The 17774-nt window shown below is 39.5% G+C and overlaps 2 protein-coding genes across 2 annotated transcripts; one reads left to right on the forward strand and one right to left on the reverse strand.

Annotated features, from left to right (window-relative positions):
• Positions 1 to 832: 832 nt before the first annotated feature.
• On the reverse strand, positions 833 to 8838 carry slc7a9 (solute carrier family 7 member 9). The gene is made up of 12 exons (XM_068730676.1): positions 8704 to 8838; positions 6902 to 7049; positions 5786 to 6028; positions 4852 to 4977; positions 4638 to 4737; positions 3111 to 3155; positions 2837 to 2960; positions 2510 to 2613; positions 2141 to 2237; positions 1710 to 1859; positions 1148 to 1322; positions 833 to 995 (listed from the first exon to the last, which is right to left on the reverse strand). The coding sequence occupies exons 1-12, from the start codon at positions 8836 to 8838 to the stop codon at positions 934 to 936; spliced, it is 1509 nt and encodes a 502-aa protein (XP_068586777.1). The 3' UTR covers positions 833 to 933.
• A 4201-nt stretch (positions 8839 to 13039) lies between these two features.
• On the forward strand, positions 13040 to 16816 carry nudt19 (nudix (nucleoside diphosphate linked moiety X)-type motif 19). Its single transcript, XM_068731096.1, has 3 exons — positions 13040 to 13935; positions 14200 to 14407; positions 15095 to 16816. Exons 1-3 carry the CDS (start codon positions 13147 to 13149, stop codon positions 15313 to 15315), a joined length of 1218 nt encoding a protein of 405 aa, XP_068587197.1. The 5' UTR covers positions 13040 to 13146; the 3' UTR covers positions 15316 to 16816.
• The last annotated feature ends 958 nt before the right edge of the window (positions 16817 to 17774 follow it).

Genomic DNA, 17774 nt, shown 5'->3' on the forward strand with positions numbered 1-17774 from the left:
GAAGTAGAGTCCAACATATTTTTGGAGAGTCTATTTGTGGTGTCTAGTCAAAAACATATATATCTCATAATACTTCATAATCACACAGCACTAGCCACGCTTGACTGTATTGCTAGTGAGCTTACACCCTACAATAGAAACAATGTCTGTTTCGCAAAGGATATTGAGCTAAATTAGCAGTCAGGTCAGGAAAACACAGGAGGGATATTTTTTCCAATGTCCACTTTATGCTCAACAAAATGTATACATTTAATAACCACCATAGCTTACACAATGCAACATTTCTTTCAGTATATTCCAGTGTGAAAGCATTATTAAATAATGCACAAACATCCTAAAAGAAACTCTGATGTTTCAGTTTACAACCACAGGAGCAACATAACATTTCTTTTCCACATTTTGTTGCATGATCTGCTGAGCCTCCATGTTGTCTTTGCAATGCATTTAAGATGTTTCCCCCTTCCCTTTGCTCAAGTGCTGATTCATGCCTAAATCAGCTATAAACAGCTATACATCATTTGGCCCAGTAAAAACTTTATTGCACGTTATGAAGAAATGTTTAACATATTTGCTTAATGATTCCTTTAAGTGCTGGTTATGTTCATAGTAAAGTTGTGTTTTTGTCAATGATTAATTTCTTCATGTGGAGAAAGACACCATGAGGATATGGTCAAACCCTCAGACTCATGCGCCTTTTAAATAGCATATCCAAGTGAATTCTAATAACAGCAGAGGTGTTCCTATAGGGCACTCTTAAGAAATGTGAATCCTCTTTTTTGTCCCTAAACCCACATGACAAATTATTTCATCTTACACTTGTACGTAGGTTTTTGAACACTGTGCATCCCTTTTTCTTTTGACATGCAGCTATTCAACAGAGGAGAGCTCTGATTTTTGGCTCTGGTCTGACCTGGTTGTCAGTTCGGTCCCCTCTCATTCAGTTTTCTCAGGAGGAACTACTTCCATCAGCAGCTGGAGATGCATGGTGATGGGCCCTACAGAGGAATGTAGGTCATGACGTCTCCATGACATCAGCACAATACAACGCTGTATTCAATTCGTTACTTTTCTACCTTTTAAGCACACTATTTCCAAATGTATTCTATACTGATGGTCAAGAACAAATACATATATTTCAATAACTTACTCATCAGTTTGCGTGCCCAGTTGACCTTCCGGTGGACGAAAGGGTAGTAGAGGAGAAGTCCACTAAAGATGAAGATAGTACAGTAGAGGTACTCCAGTTGTGGCTTATCAATGATGGGAGCCATGACTAAGTAGCAGGACACCAGGACTATTAGGCCTGGTATGACAATCGGCACCTTTGAGTAATCACACATTCACACACCCTCAAAACAAAATACAGCTTCAAATGGACACTTTCACTATTTCTGCAACTGAAAACTAATAATGCAATAGCCTATTGAAAATCCAAAATCAACTTGGTTGTATTTCAAACAACCAATAAGATCATTGCAACTGCATATGGGTGAGACAAAACAATACAGTATTTGCAAAAGATTATTTTAAACTTTCAAAAATAATGAAGCCTATACTTAGGTTTCTATTAAAAAATCTAGACCAGACTTGACTGTGTATAAAGATTAAGATTGCAGTTCCAAGTTAACCAGAACTCATAGTGTTTTGACACCTATAGTGTCAAAACACTATAAAAGAGGAGCTTCCTCCATAAAGACAGCAAGCCTCACCTTTACTGGTCGATGGAGCTCCTTCCTGGTGAAACGCATGACTATGAGAGCCAGTGCTGTCAGACCGTAAAACACCCATTGAGCAAAGCTGAAGTAGTTTATGAGGGTGTTAATGTCTGCTGGGATAATGTAGAAAATCGACAAAATACCCTAAAACAGACAGAGAAATGTATTGTTAACTGGAAAGGAAGTGAATAGATCAATTATCTGAATTTGAGTGATATATTGTAATATTGATAATATTGTTTATATATATATCATGCACTGTTGAAATTACAAAAAGTTTTTTTTGAGGAGCTTTGAATTGTAACAAACTGTACTCAACATAAGATGAACGACCATGCAGACGTTTATACATTAAAAAAGTTAGACAATCATAGAAGACCAAATTGTAAAATATACAAGGGGATCATTAAGTATGCAGGACTCACACTGAATATTAGAGCAGGGGCTGGAGTGTAGCGCTTCAGGCTAATATAGGATAAGATTTTAACCATGTGACCCTCTCTGCCAGATACATAGGCCAGTCTGTGAGAAGAGAGAAATATTTTTTGTGCTGTTAAGTTCTTGTTGAACTGTACTTTCTTGAGGTTTTTTTTCTATTTCTATTTCTATCCTCTTGTCTGTCAGTCTTTCGACTTCTAGCGCACATCAGTATTCTCTTTTTCCACTTTCAAACTCTGTTTACTTTCTTTCTCAAACATACAAATATGCACACCACATTTTACACATGCAGACAGAGGAAAATGTATTCTTTTACTTCTGTATTTCACAAATAATGTGACAGTTGTCTCTTTTACCTGCTAGCGGTGAAGCAGCTTCCATTGGCAGAGCCAAATGTAGAGAATACAACAAAGAGTGGAACAATCCAAGACAGTGGGTAAAGGACTCTATCTCCAAAAGTCTAAGGATGCACAAACAAATCCTTCAGTACTGAGCTGTTACAGAGGTTTGATCTACAATTATATTGAATAAACTAAATGTACACATACTGTAAAAATATGTGAAGAAATGACATGGCTACCGTAGGCAGTTCTCATTATGTAAATTCATTTTTAATTTAACACCACACTGACAAGTCATTACTGACTAATTCTCAAACCATGGCAACCTTCTATGCTTCTTACCAGGGCAACAGCTGGAGACAACAGCAGTTCAGTGGAGGTCATAACAGTGAAGTAAGCGACGTTGACCAACACGTAGCTGACAGATACCAAAGGGATCCCGATGAGGATGGCCAGTGGCAAGTTCCTGAGATAAGGGAGCGCAGCCTACCTTGTCAGACATGCTGCTTTGACTTTTTGTAATAAAAAACTGTTCTGATTTCACTTGTATAGGTACCTCTTAAAAACTACTTAGTAGTATAAGTATCTCTTAAAAACGAGTTGTAGTTTGTCTTACCTGGATGGGTTTTTCAGCTCTTCTGTAATGAAATTCAGTTGATTCCTAAGAAAACAAGAAACAAGTTAACTTTAAAGGTAGTCAAATGCCATACAATAAGAATTTAAACAACTCGGGGTGACTGTGGCTAAGTGGAGAGCAGGGCTGCCTTTCAATCAGAGGGTTGGTGGTTCGATCCCCGGCTTCTGCTCTACTAGTCTCATGACAATGTGTGCTTGAGCAAGACACTTAAATTGCTCCCGTAGATGTGTCTACGGTGTGTAGATAGATACTGAATGGTAAGTTGCTTTGGATTAAAGCGTCCGCTAAATGACAGTAATGTAACTTTAGGTATTTAATCACAGGCATTTGTCTTCTAAAGAATCTTAAAACTTTGATCACTCTCCTCTGCAAAGCACCACACTAAAATATGCTTAGACTCGCTCAGCCAACCAGACAGGCTTAGTTCTTCCCTGCAGTGCTAAGTAAGGGTTCACTGCCACCCCTTCAATGTCAGTGACATGGTATTTTGATATTCTACGCAATATTTCACACAGGCTTTGCCCTCTAATTGGCCTTATTGGTACAAAGGGGTATCGCCTTCACCCCTGCTGTGATCCCAACATGACAGCATGAAAATGCATTGTTCACATCAGGCCAAGAAAAAGTGACTGAATTGGAGAATGCAGGTGTCCCAAATGGACCTTACACATTACAAAGGAACCTCACTTGGGTTATAATGCTCTGTCACACACTCCAGCACCAGGAGGAAGCTAAAATCTCCCAGGTGGTCACAGCAGGAGAAACAAGCATTGTGCAACTCCAATGTTAAAGTGCACACACAGGCATAGGAGATTGACCAAGTCATGAAGAAGAGAATCTAACCAAAATTTTCTATAAGGTACTAACACCTCTCTAAACCAACACAGGCCTCTTTTACTGTGCAAAAACAGAAACTATTAGAAAACTATTCAACCAATGCACCCTTTAAGTACAATCAAAGGTGGGAAGACCATGACGGTTGGCTGACCTGAGGAATGGTGTTTTAGTAATGGTGCGCAGAAACCATCCCTGCATGTATCTGATATGCACAAGACCTGAGGGAACAGGTGGGGAAGTTGCTGCCACTCACTGGGCCCCACTGCACTGCCATGTTTCTGCAACCCAGTAACATGGTATCTCATCGCCATGTGGATGTAGCATACATACTGCTGTTGACCATGCTGGAGAGATTTTTATTAGTTGATGACAATCCATAACTTGTTTAACTGTTGTAACTGCACTTTGTGGAACATGTCCTATTCCTATAATAATAAGGTTGTACAAGGGTTGAATTCACACATTTGGAGAAAGGGCATGACTCTCGAGAGTATCTGAAAGGTTGAGAAGGCAGCAGTCAGCAGTGCTCCTAATATAGAGCCAGCATAGAGGGAAAAGGCTCATCGTCTCGGTTGAGAAAGTACACTTCAATGCACTGCTTTAGATAGGAACGTGGCCAATCCCATACATCATGTTAAAGGGCAAAGTGAAGTGAAGTATAACTGTTACCATCCATCATAAGCCCAAAGCCCATTATAAAACGCAAGTCCGATTGCTCCAATAGACGGTGACGTGCCATCAAATGCATTCGACAGATTCTCAGTGTTTCCTGGACACAAATATACAACAATACAGATAAACATATTATTTGTTATTATTTAACGTTTCACTAAAGAAATTGAAAGAGGAGTTGTATATAAGAGACACTGAACATTAGGCCCACCTCTCGCCAGCATTACCATGCCAGCTACAACTATGACAAGGATGATGAAAAGTTTGGCGACAGTGAAGAAGTTCTGCATGTAGCTCGCCAGTTTGACACTCAAACAGTTGACGGTGACGATCACAACTGAGAAGCAGAAGAAATTTAAGAAAATACAGTACAAGTGAAATAAATTGCATCCATAAGAGAAGACATATTATTTCTTAATTACCTCGGAAATTTCCCTTCCCCTTTTGACGTAGATTTGAACAATTTTATAAAATAAATATAATTTAATAAAAATGCAATTGTTTCCTTTGTCCTTTGTTGAAATAATGTGCAGAATGATTTATTATTGCATAGCTAGTCTAAGCCATCAGTAAATTACGTTGGCTCGTATTTCCCCAAGTCCCCAGAGAAGATAATTGCAAACTGTACTGAACATATTACATTATTCACCAGGTTAGCTGTCTTACATTTAACTTTAATATTAGATAATTTTCTTAATTTCTGGAAATTGCAAGTTTATTTCAAAATAATTGCCAATGTTTTTGGCAGGGAAACTCATCTAAACCTGCATTAGACATTTTGTGGCCACTAGGGGGCAGTATAAATCACCTATAAACACGCGCTCTCCTTTTACCTCTCTTTTGGTCTCCACCAATTCCTGAAGGGAATGTCTGGCCCTTTAGATGGTAAATGCTCCAGCTAGACACTAAGTGTGTCTGTCTGCTGTTTGGTGATGTAGTGTATAGTAGTGCAGTTAAGTTACAGGCCGTAAAACCAAAACAATGCAGAGGCAGTCTTGAGGTTTGTCACTGCGAGTGACTCGTTTCACATTACATTAAGTAATTTAATCCACTGTTCAACATCCATTACAAGAGCTTTAAATATGTGATCAATAAGTTGTGTGTAATATACTGCTTTTAATTTACTTGATTAAAGTGAGACTTACTTATAGCTGCTGCTGACAGACACTTGGTAACAACAAGAGGAGGAGTACAGCCAGGGTAGAAAGGAGTGGAGGCGTATTCTGCAAAGCTCAGAGTGATGATGGCGAAGGAGGAGGGCTTCAACACCATAATAGTGGTCCAGGAGTAAAGGTAGGCCAGGAGGGGGCCAAAAGCCTCCATTAGATACGAATACTCTCCCCCCGATTTGGTGATCATGGTGCCAAGTTCAGCATAGCACAGTGCTCCTGTGTAGCCACACACACAAATACACATAAACACAGAGACAGAGAGAAGAGGAGACATGTAACACAAACTCATAAGGGACTTTTATAATTGCTTCTGGTAGAAAATTTAAGAAAAGTTCTAAACTTTCTCCAACCAAGAAACATTTGGTTAAAGCAAACTCTCCATCCACCCGTAAAGCAAAATCGAATAACTTCATCCCCAGGAATCATAATGCAACCCAAATGAAAGAGTGGATTATAACACTAAAGGTTACTAAATACAATAATTTATGTGAAATATACTACAACCAATTTCACACGTAGTTGTTAGTTTCGATCCTTGGTTGGTGCATGTCCTGTGTCAAAGTCTCCCTGAGCAAGACACTGAACCCCTACAAATATATAATGATTAATTTTAGAAACAAAATACTGTAAATGAGCCAATTTTGTAGATGATATCAGATCCGGTGTTTTTACTGGGATATTATTTTGGTCTAAGGAGGAGTGGTCAAGTCAGCGTGCCAAGACAAATGAAAAGAAAACTATGGTGAAATAATAACATGTTGGAATGTCATAAAGGTTCAAATTTGATGACAGACAAACCAGAAGCTCATATTTTTTGATGACACAGATCTTGTCAATGTGTTAGCGATTACTGAAGTTAATTATTCCATGAGACAACAAGACAAGAGCTTAATCTTACAGCACTGACCTCAAAGAGTACAAAAATAAATGTGTATTACACCATGAGGCCTTTTGTTTGCGTGTATTACATAAATTGCTCTGTGAATCTCTGAGCCAGTTTTCATACAAAGGTTACAAATCAAAGTAGAGAGACAAACATATTTTATGCTGATTACTGTAAAGTGATATTGGTTTAGATGCCATTCTCACCTAGTGTGGCTAACACGCCACAAGCAGCCCAGATGAGAAGGCAAGGTCCCACAGCTCCAGAGTACAGCAGAACAGCCTTAGGAGAGATGAAGATGCCCGAGCCAATCATCGTCCCCACAATCAGACAGATGCCACTAAACAGGCCAATCTGAGCACAGAAACAATGGTAGATGTGTTGCTTCAATGCTCACAGTTCAATTTCTTGAATCTTCAGTGAAATTCAGCCAGAATCGGTCAAAAGGAAACTTTCCTCTTTACATGCTCTATGCTGTGCAATGGCAATAGTGTTTAATAGACTCTGGGATATATGTTGTGATAAAAAAATGTTATTCATGATGACGAAAACTTCAAATCAATCCTTCCTTCGATGGATAAAAGAATGAAAGCCCAAGTTGTCCTTAAATATGGTTTATTTCAACACAAATGTGGTCTTTCCAGCTAATTTGTTCAACAGGCAGTCCTGCAAACACGTCATTGGGGAGATAGCTAATAGGGTCGGTCTCAGTGTCTCCAATTTACCAGACAGAATCAGTCAGATATCAGGAGGGAAGCACATCTAATCTAAACTACCAGTTAGCCAGGCATCTTCCCACCAAAAGTCAGCCACGTAAAGACCATTGTGACCCGTCTACTTAATTAAGTGAAGACCAACCAAAGCTAAAAGGGGAGTGAATACTGGACATGTTGCAGTGCGTGTTACTGGATGTATATGAACAATGTTGAACACTTCAGCAATAAATGCTTGAGGAGCCAATAGTATCTTAAAGTTTTGTTTGTTATTATTCTTGCTTATTGAGTTTTTCAATATCTTCAACTCCTTTCTATTTAACTTTACAACTACTGACATATGGTTCTCTTTTTAGCCGTGCTAGTTTGATCCTGAGTGACAACTATGTGATTTTCTCACGGTCCTCAGAGGAAGAAGAAGCCTCCTGACTGTGGTGATCCCCTGACTTTTCCTCAAGAGCCACCATGAGACTGACACTTTTGGTTTTTAGCGGAAAAGTCTCAACTTCTGAATAGCTTCCTATGAAATTTGGTACACACAACCCTCTGACTTTTCATGTAATAATACCAGCAGGTCAATTGATGACCAAGTACTTTCAAGCTAATGATAGTCCCACCAGTTAATAATTAATTAGCTAATACTGGAACACTAAACTAAGATGGTAAACATTGCTAACAAAGAATGTTAGCATGCTGACATTTGCATTTTACTTAAAGTACCACTTTGTATGAGTTTAGCCGACAGAGCTGCTCGTATGGCTGTAGACTCGTCTTGTTTTACCTGAGCACACAAAAATAATCAATGACCACTATCATGGGACTCTCATTTTTGCAACTGGAATGTATGCTTAGGAAGAATCCAAATTCATCCCACACAAGCATGAACACATGTTGTGGATTTTATTATGATGGCCTGTTTTCTCATCTAAACTAACCAGATATGTCACCTTAAATACTTCTTAAATAGAGTGAGGGGAAATTATGTGGTGCTAATTTCTTAATTTTTTATAATACGGTTATGACACTCCTCTTCAATTTAGGGCTTAGGGAGCTTAGGGGGCCTGGACACCACCACTGAGTGGATCACTGTGGAGTTAATATGAAGAGACGGTTGTTGTGGTACTCCCTGGTACTCAGTTCCAGCCCCCATTATTGTAAAAAAAGTACAGATAATGGGATCCTACTGTGTGAACATCAAATGAGACTTGTTCTCAGGAACACACACACACACACACACACACACACACACACACACACACACACACACACACACACACATATGCTAACATACTCACATCTTTTTGAAGCACAGTAGCTTTCACAGGCTGCTTGTCTTTAGTCTGACAGTCCAAGCTGTGGCATGTGGAGCCGTTCTGCGACTCCTTCCTCATCCTGATGCTGCCTTCATCCATTTCAGTCTGCTGGTGCATGAGAAGACACAAATGAGTGCAGACATTCTACACCAGTTACATTAACTCTTTTTTTTAACAGCACAAGTTGCATTAGTGTACTGTATGTTGCATAGTAAATGTATCTAATCTAATCTAATTTAATCCTTGATAAGATTTTCAGAGAAACACTGTGCCCTTTTACCAACGGTGTAAAATTCCTCTCATCTAGCTAAACAATGAGGCTCACACAAGCACAGCAACTCAGTGAAAATCCACCAAAACCATTGGATTTACATAGTTCATTGATGTTACTGATTTGTAAAATAAGTTTGTTTGGCTTTGTACAGTGTTTCTTTTGGTTTCTAGATTATAAATAAATCACTGTGGTACAGTGGTTCTGAGCCGCTAATCTATAGCCACACTAAGTGATATCTTATACAGCATTATCTGTTTGTGGAGCAGCTCATAAAAGGGAGAACAGATTTAGTCTTTTAGAGGGACTTCATCTTCTGAAAAGCAGCTAAATTCATCTATTTCAATTTAGGGTGGATTTTCCCTTTGCTGTAAGAGGACGATCATAAATTCCAAGAAGTCATGTTTGTGTGAAGATTGTAAATCCAAACACTGCAAAGTTCAGTACAAGTATTGTGAGCCTATTTTTTTTAACTAAGGATAGATATATACTGTAGATAGATAGGAACAAAGAAAGATCAATAGACAGATAGAATTGCGAGTGAGACATCAAACACAGTGGTAAAGATCACACAGTCATCTGGATAGTTTTTAACTTACAATTGCTGTGTTAACGCATATATACATGACAACTCCTTGTCTTGTTCACTACACATAGTTGAAGACAGGAAGTTGATCTTGAACGTAAGAAGAATCTTTTAATTTGACAATGTCTTACACTAATTGATAGACTAATTGATACATTATTATAACTAAATCAATACATATGTCAACACATTTTCACTTACATGTGACGAAAACCACCTCAGTGATGCTAGATGAACCTCAAATGTTTTAAGTCCAGGTACAGTGAACCCACAAATGATACTGGGCCAAGTTAAATGAAGGAGAATAGGAGCAGGAATGTCTGATGCAAGTGAAAACCTGGGGCTCCTTGTGATTAAGCTCACTCCTCCAGTGGGAGGTTTCCAGATCTTATTGGTCACCCTGGACAGCCCTGCACGAAAGGGAGGTGGGTAAAGACAGGGCAGCAGAGTTGCTCTGTAGACAGTTACAGGACAGTTTCAATTTTCAACAGAAAACTCTGAAACACTTCCTCCTCTTTGAGCTTGCCTAGCCTTCCTTCACAATGCCTCTTTGATAAGGATATATGACACCCCTGCATGTGTGTGCATTCACATTTGTGAATGTGTGTGTTACATTACCTTTCTACTCTGCCTCTCCTTCTCCTCTCGTCTTCTCAAAGTCTCTCTCTGTCAGACAACTTGCATTTAACGCTGTAATATATTCCTTTCTGTTTATTTCCAGAGTAGACCATTTTGTCAGTGTATTATCAGATTTTATTATGAACATGTCTCCACTTCAGCATCAATTATGTTGAAAACTTCTGCTTCATTGATTTGGCTTGTGCATGTGTGTAAGCTCCAGCTTTTTGTTGCAGACTGTTAAAGCCATTGAAATGAGAAAGGTTTGAGCTAAGTATAAGAAAAACGTATCCATTTAGTTGGACAAAAATAAGAAATGTGTACACAACAATTTTCAGATCTGTGGATTGTTTTCTATAGCATTGAATGGTTTTGGGGACATGCTATGTTAAATGTCTTAACATTAAAAATCAAAGATAGAAATAGCCTTTGATAAATGTGCAGGGTGAGTATGATATAGTCTCAGTTCTAAACAGAAATAAGTAGAAGGTTTGCACAGTGCACTATTTATTCACACTATGTATAATACTGTAAATGTAAACCTAAGGTGGATCAAAGGTTACTGATTCAGGGTTCAATTTCTGTGTTTAGGCACTTAATCTCAAAGATGACATTCTCAAAAGAAAGATGCAGGACATTTTTACTGTGTAATCTGCCAATGATTTATATACTGTAACTGACTTACTCTGGTGGCTGCAGCTGTTGAGGCACTGAAAAACAAGGGACAATTTCATGCCATCTGCAGAAGTTCTCTGATGACTCTGCAGTGGTCGGGTGTATAAGGGACGGACGGGAGGAGGAGTACAGGGCAGTAGTGGGTGACTTTGTGGAGTGGGCCGGTAGAAATCACCTGCTTCTGAACGTGGCCAAGACCAGAGAGATGGTGGTCGACTTCAGGAGGAAGGCGACGGCTCCACAGCCGCTGAGAGTTCTGGGAGAGGACGTGGACATGGTGAAGGAGTACAAGTACCTGGGTGTCTCCATCGACAGCAGACTGAGCTGGAAGGCCAACATCAACGCTGTGTACAAGAAGGGGATGAGTCGACTCTTTTTCTTGAGGAAACTTCGATCCTTCAACGTGTGCAGCAAGATGTTGGAGATGTTCTACCAGTCTGTTGTGACCAGTGCACTGTACTTCGCCGTAGTCTGCTGGGGGAGCAGCATTGGAGCCGGAGACACCAACAGACTTGACAAACTGGTTAAGAAGGCCGGCTCCATTATTGGCTGTAAACAGGACAGTCTGGAACAGGTGGTGGAGAGGAGGACACTGAAGAAACTATCATCCATATTGGATAACCAGGACCACCCTCTCCACCACCTACTGCAGGGACAGCGGAGCACTTTCTCCAACAGAATGATCCAGCTCCGCTGTCATAAGGACAGGTACAGGAGAACATTCCTGCCTACTGCTATAAGACTGTACAATAAATCACCTCGGGCCAAATCAAATCGTTAAACCTCTGCACTACTGTTTATTTAGTTGATTTAATATTATTCTGTTCTATTCACTGTGTATATAGTGTGCATTTTTTATATAACATCTTTACTATATTATAACTGTATATATTGTGACATGTGTATTTTTCTTGTATTTTTCTTTTTCTTTTTATATAATATTAAGATTTTTTACCTGTGACCTATTGCTGCTCTGTAACCTATTGCTGCTTGTAACAAAATAATTTCCCCTCGCGGGATCAATAAAGTTAGTATCTATCTATCTATCTATCTAATTTTGTATGATGCCTGTAAGAGAATTTGAACAACTGCTGTAGACAGACGCCTCACCTGCTCATAATCTGCAAATACATTGGCATATGAACTCAGTAACCCTGAGAACAATTATTTATGACCCCCAAAAAAGTTTCACACATGTTCACCGGGTCTAAGAGACTAAGTGCATTTACAGCAACAATTCAGGCTTTTGAGCCCTTGCAATCTGCTTTTAGTGCTGCATATCAACTAACAGAGAAAGAAAATATTCCCTAAAATGTTTAAATAGTTTGTGACAAATCACAACTCATAGGCTGTAATTATTTTGTGGATTGTGATAATTCAATTAAACAGATTTGCAGAGAGCTGTCTGCGTGTTGCAATATCCTTACACTTAATTCCATAAAATGTAGTAGCCTATGCCAGAAAAAGATTTAGTACGTCGTAATACACAGTATGTCAATGCAGTACTTCAAAAACACCAGGATATCCTCCGTTCGCATTTTGTGCTACGCAATCCAGCATACTCTGACCTACAATCATCTGTGTAGCTGAAATAACAAGAGAGTAAAGGTTCATGGTGCAATTTTCTGACGCAAAAATCACCAAATGTTCCAATTAAATGCTAACTACATGCAACAGTACGGACTTTGCACTGTCCGTACAGTACAGACTGTACGGACAGCAAGGACTACGTACGAAAGCATATTTTTGCTCCATAAAAATAAGTAAAAAAGAAAAAGATAAAATATTATAAAAATAAAATATTTTACACATATTTCACATAACACGACGATAATGAATTCACAGTAACAAACCATCTGGCATTACACTCTTTGGTGTGATAGGGTTGCAACATGAAACACATGGTCAAAGATTGTAAAGTGGTAAAATGATAATGACAATTAAAAATCACCATGTCCATACATATTCATAATATAGGTTATATTGTATGAAATTAAATAATCTTTGCTAATACCTGTAAAAAACGCCTATTGGTCAGAGTCATGTCAACCGGAACAACGCCTGACCAATCCTAGCGCTTGAATGCTACGCGGGGCGGGTCTTGCCAAGAAACGCATTGGTCCTCCTTCAGACGCATGCGCAGCCATCGAGGCTTTCGTCATAGGGAAGTAAACGTGGTTTAATCTAAAGTACAGTGGCTGTGTCCTACAGCCGGCCGAGCAACGGGAAACACCTTTGAAAAGCGTTTAGTGAAAATTAAGAAAACAGTTTTAGGATGAACACCACGTTGAAGCACTGGAAGGAGGCGGCCACTCTTATTCTAGCCGCAGGTCACAAGCTCGGTGCGGACAGTTTAGCGTCAAGGACACCGCTGAGAGACGCTGCAGGTTCACCGCTGGGCAGCAGCCATGGACAGTCGCACAAATCCAGCTGTGACTACGACGTTTTACTGCTGAAACGAAGCAGTAAAAGTGGATTCATGCCCAATGCGTATGTGTTTCCCGGCGGCATGGTGCACTCGTCGGACTTTTCGAGTGAGTGGCTGGACATTTTCAAATCTTTCAGCAATTCTACCAATTTTGGTTTGAGAAGTGTCACCCAGCCGTCGGAGACCAGACCTCCAATGTTCGCCACAGACCGACTGAAACTGGGCTCCCCTATCCCGGGAGAGGTCGCCTTCCGGATCTGCGCCCTGAGGGAGACGTTTGAGGAGTCCGGTGTGCTCCTGTTTGTGTCCAAACTGGAGGAGAGAAGTTTGTTAAAAAGCTCAGAGGGCAAGTGTACCACGGATCGACAAGGCCCACTACAATACAAAGTAAACGATCTGTGCACTCGTGAACTCAACAAGTGGAGGGATCTGGTAAACCAGAACCCCTCTAACTTCATACAGATGTGCAGAGAGTTGGAGGTGTTGCCCAACATCTGGGCTTTGCAAGAGTGGGGCAACTGGCTGACTCCCGCGGGCCGATACGGTGTGAAAAGGTTTGACACGGCTTTCTTCATCTGCTGCCTGCAGGAGATCCCACAGACACTTCAAGATGAAAAGGAAATCGTGTCCTTTAGGGTGATTCATCTATTAAACACAACACAATCACATCAAATGTTTACCAAAGAGTTTTACAGGGAAATGTAGTTTTTTGTTTTGTTTATTTGGGCTAAAATAAATGATGAATTTTCTTCTAGCAAAAGCTATAAACTATTAGTTACAGCTTCTCAATTGTGGGTATGTTCTACTGTAAAACCTTCAGTATGTAAATACTACAATAAAAAGAGAATCAAAGGGATCTGTATCAACATTACTACTGCTCCCTCTCTCTGTGTTTTTCAGTGGTCCACTCCCTCAGAGGTTCTCCAGAGCTACCAGGCACAGGAGTTGTGGATCGCCCCTCCGCAGGTCTATGAGCTCAGCCGCATGTGCCGCGTACCTTTGCTGAATGACCTCCACAACTTCTCCAGCCAGCGTGCCACAGAGGGCTGCGAACAGCTGCTGCCTGTTATTTCCTTAAAAGATGAACACTACACAGCGCTGCTGCCAGGTGCTGATTGTCTATCTCACCTATAACCCACATTCAAACCAGCAGTGAAGCATGCCAACTGTATGTTCTAAGTCAATTACATATCTCTGCTCTAATATGATGAATGAATGTGAAGTTTCCTTATTGTCAACAAACCCCATGAATACACTAAGACCAACAATGAACTGATCCTACTAACAAGTATTATCTGTGTAGTCAAAGCCTGATGTCATTCTTTTATACCATAGAGCTCCATTGTTGTCCAAAACACTATTAAAAACACACCAGGGAGCCATTCTGTTGCACTGGGTGACATGCTATTTCATGATAATTATGATCATAATGCAGTCATTCCCAAATACTCCATCCTGATGCCGTACTTACTGACTATCACACCAAATCAGCTGCTGAATACTACAGTTAAGAAGGAATTTGCTTACAAACAGGGTGAGAAAGTTGGAGAGTATTGAGAAAGTGACTGATGTATTGTTGGTTTCGGTCTTTCATGGGATTTGTTGAATGTAAAATATAGAAATTGATCTTTTTTAGAATAGTGAAAACAACAGGTTGAGGTAGTTTAGCGCTAGTGACTGGATTCTACTATTTTCTAGCTAATGAGGTCGATGTTAGTGGTGAAACAGTAACATGAATGTTTATGATAGATTAACCATTTGTTGTTTTTTACCCATTTTACTCCACTCTTTGCAGGTGACAGATGCTACCCGATGGCCCCTTCAGGAGAAGCCGGGGTGGGTACCAGCACAGACCCTCAGCTGGAGGATCCTCAGGAGGAGGATTCTGCACTGCACCGCTTTGTGACCGTAGATCCGTACACTATAACTCTACAGATCTCCATCACTCCCAAGTACAATCATCTGCTACCTGTTTCAGAGCAGACCTTCCATTATGACTCAAAGAGTAAGCTTTGACTCGCCCTACCTGTTGTATGAGCCCCACAACTCCCCTGTGCACATACAGTGAAGCAAGACAAGTTTACTGCTTTTCATAGTATCAGATGGGCCCTTTTTACAGCAGACATTTTGACTTGTCATAGAAGGAAAAGCACAGATGTTGCTAATAACATAATGATCTTTTCTATTCATTGACCTGCATATTGTTCATTTACAAGCTCGCAAAAGATCAGTTAGCAAACCCGTTATCTCAGCTCATCGCTAACATTACTAAAAATGTGCACATTTTATTCAAAAGACGTATTTGTACCATCAACTCCTGTCAGCTAACCATTGCTCTTCTGTGGAGGAGTTTTTAGATGGAGGAGGTTGAGTTAAAGTGAATGGTGCAGCTGGCTCTCGGTTCTCTCAAAGGTCAGCACGGACCATTTGTGTGGATTATTTTGGCCTCCTCGCGAGGATCCTCTGATCTCAGCGACTCCATAGGGATTGATTTTGCCACAAAGTTTTACTGTTTTAAATCCTGGTGTGTCCAGGCTTTGAGCCGTGGCAGTGTGACACATGCACAATACCAGCAAACTGAAACAGCTTAATGGAATTTAGCCATAGTTGATTTTAATATTAACACCTGTTGCATTAACTACTGTGACATGTCAAAATGTCTTGGAAAGGTTTATTGTGTGCTTGTCAATGACAATGACTACATATTGAATGGACTGCATTAATGACGATTATTTATGATGATAATTTATTCTTTCTTCCATGTGACTGTTGTGTCATCAGATCTAGAGAGATCTGTCCCTCCACCAGCTCCCTTACTTGTTTTATTTTTAAGTAACACACATTTGTAATTGATGAATAAGAAGTTATTGCTAATGGCCTTATTGTACAAAGGTTTTACTCAGATACTAATTCCACATAATTTGAGGAGGCCACTTCAGGAGCATCGTCAGACCTTAAGTTGTTCAGGCGACATCTGTTTTAGTGTAAGCTGCTGAGTTTTGTTTGATTATGGAGCTCATTCCTTATAAAATATGCTGATTTTGTTATGATTGTTACATGTGATCGTGCCAAAAATTACAAAGGACAACACTGGCCTAGGGCTGCGAGATGTGACCAAAATTTTCTATCCCGATATAGGTGATTTCATATCTCGATAACTATCTTTTTTGCAGTTTTCTGGTAATTTTATATATCAATAATCCAGATGAAATAACCACATGGTTTTGTATACTGTTGTGTGAATTAAATACTTGACAAATGAAAAGCACTGACTATTTTTCTTACTTAATTAAAAACTTTGCAAAATTATCAGATTTCCGGACAAATTTGGGTTAGTTTGTGCTTGTTATTATAATTTAGATTAAGGAATAGTGTTTCACAATATCTTGATTCATGACTTCATCATAATATGATTCCATTAAAAGATGATAAATTATCATATTGAAATTTCGCCTATCGCCCTACATTGGCCCACTCGTGAGGTATTAAGAATTATGTTCTTTGTGGAAATAAATTACTCTTAAAGAACTTCCTTGCCAGACCTTGACTTTATGTTTTATTTTGCTCCACACTTTATTATGAAGTAACCATATTATTTTCACCAATTTGAGCTTGTAACCATAGGAACTGTAAATATATCACAGCGATTTCGAGGTGTGTGTGTGTGTGTGTGTGTGTGTGTGTGTGTGTGTGTGTATGTGTGTGTGTGTGTATGTGTGTGTGTGTGTGTCATCAGTTATGGTGATCCCTCTCAGGAGGAGTGCATATGTCTGGTGGAGACACTGCGGGGCTTCAACCCTTTCTCCTTTGGGTGTCTTCCCTGCTCACAGCAGTGTCCTCCATGGCATTTTGATAACTCATAAGAAAACATCTTTGTCAAATGGATTGTACCCTGTGTCTGCCATTTATAAATTAATTTATTATTAAATGGATCAATGTATTCATTATTAATTTGATCTTTTTACTGATGCTCTCTCACACTGCTGTTAGGAGAATTGTGCTTATGATGGTTTGTGATGCTCACAGTGAGTGAACTGAAGAAAACAGAATAATGAGACTTGACAATATCTATATCACAATGCTCTAAAAAGGCGATTTATACAAAGTAACTGTGTAGATGCAGTCACAATATCTACACAACCATTACTCGTAGCTCAATAGTGCTCATAACCAGACTTCTGTTTTTTGTATCTAGGCCTCTATTTACTTTTTTTACAACACTCAAGGTGATTAAATACACAAGAAACTTATCGTATTGAAGTGTTAAAATCTAAATCATTTGTTAATATAAATTTGTTCTTTTAAGCACAATACATTTAAGTATACATATAGGATATATATTTAAGGAACACAGTTTATGGCCATGAATCTATTTGGCACAGAAACACTTTAGATGTGACAGACCAGTGGGCTGTGAGAGAGGAAGAGAGGGACAGATCTATATATAGAGTGATTAAATGTATTGATTTTGGATT

The sequence above is a fragment of the Cebidichthys violaceus genome, unplaced genomic scaffold, assembly GCF_023349555.1.
Source record: "Cebidichthys violaceus isolate CVI_PGR_0920_01 unplaced genomic scaffold, fCebVio1.0.p SCAF_5, whole genome shotgun sequence".
NCBI lineage: Eukaryota > Metazoa > Chordata > Actinopteri > Perciformes > Stichaeidae > Cebidichthys > Cebidichthys violaceus.

Coding starts and splice junctions, on each gene's coding strand:
- slc7a9 (XM_068730676.1), bottom strand. CDS start 8,838: ATGCACCAGCAGACTGAAATGGATGAAGGCAGCATCAGGATGAGGAAG. Junction 2,614..2,836: donor TGTCTCCAGCTGTTGCCCTG/GTAAGAAGCATA, acceptor GTGCATCCTTAG/ACTTTTGGAGATAGAGTCCT. Junction 2,238..2,509: donor AGCTGCTTCACCGCTAGCAG/GTAAAAGAGACA, acceptor CTCTTCTCACAG/ACTGGCCTATGTATCTGGCA.
- nudt19 (XM_068731096.1), top strand. CDS start 13,147: ATGAACACCACGTTGAAGCACTGGAAGGAGGCGGCCACTCTTATTCTA. Junction 13,936..14,199: donor AGGAAATCGTGTCCTTTAGG/GTGATTCATCTA, acceptor TGTGTTTTTCAG/TGGTCCACTCCCTCAGAGGT. Junction 14,408..15,094: donor CTACACAGCGCTGCTGCCAG/GTGCTGATTGTC, acceptor CACTCTTTGCAG/GTGACAGATGCTACCCGATG.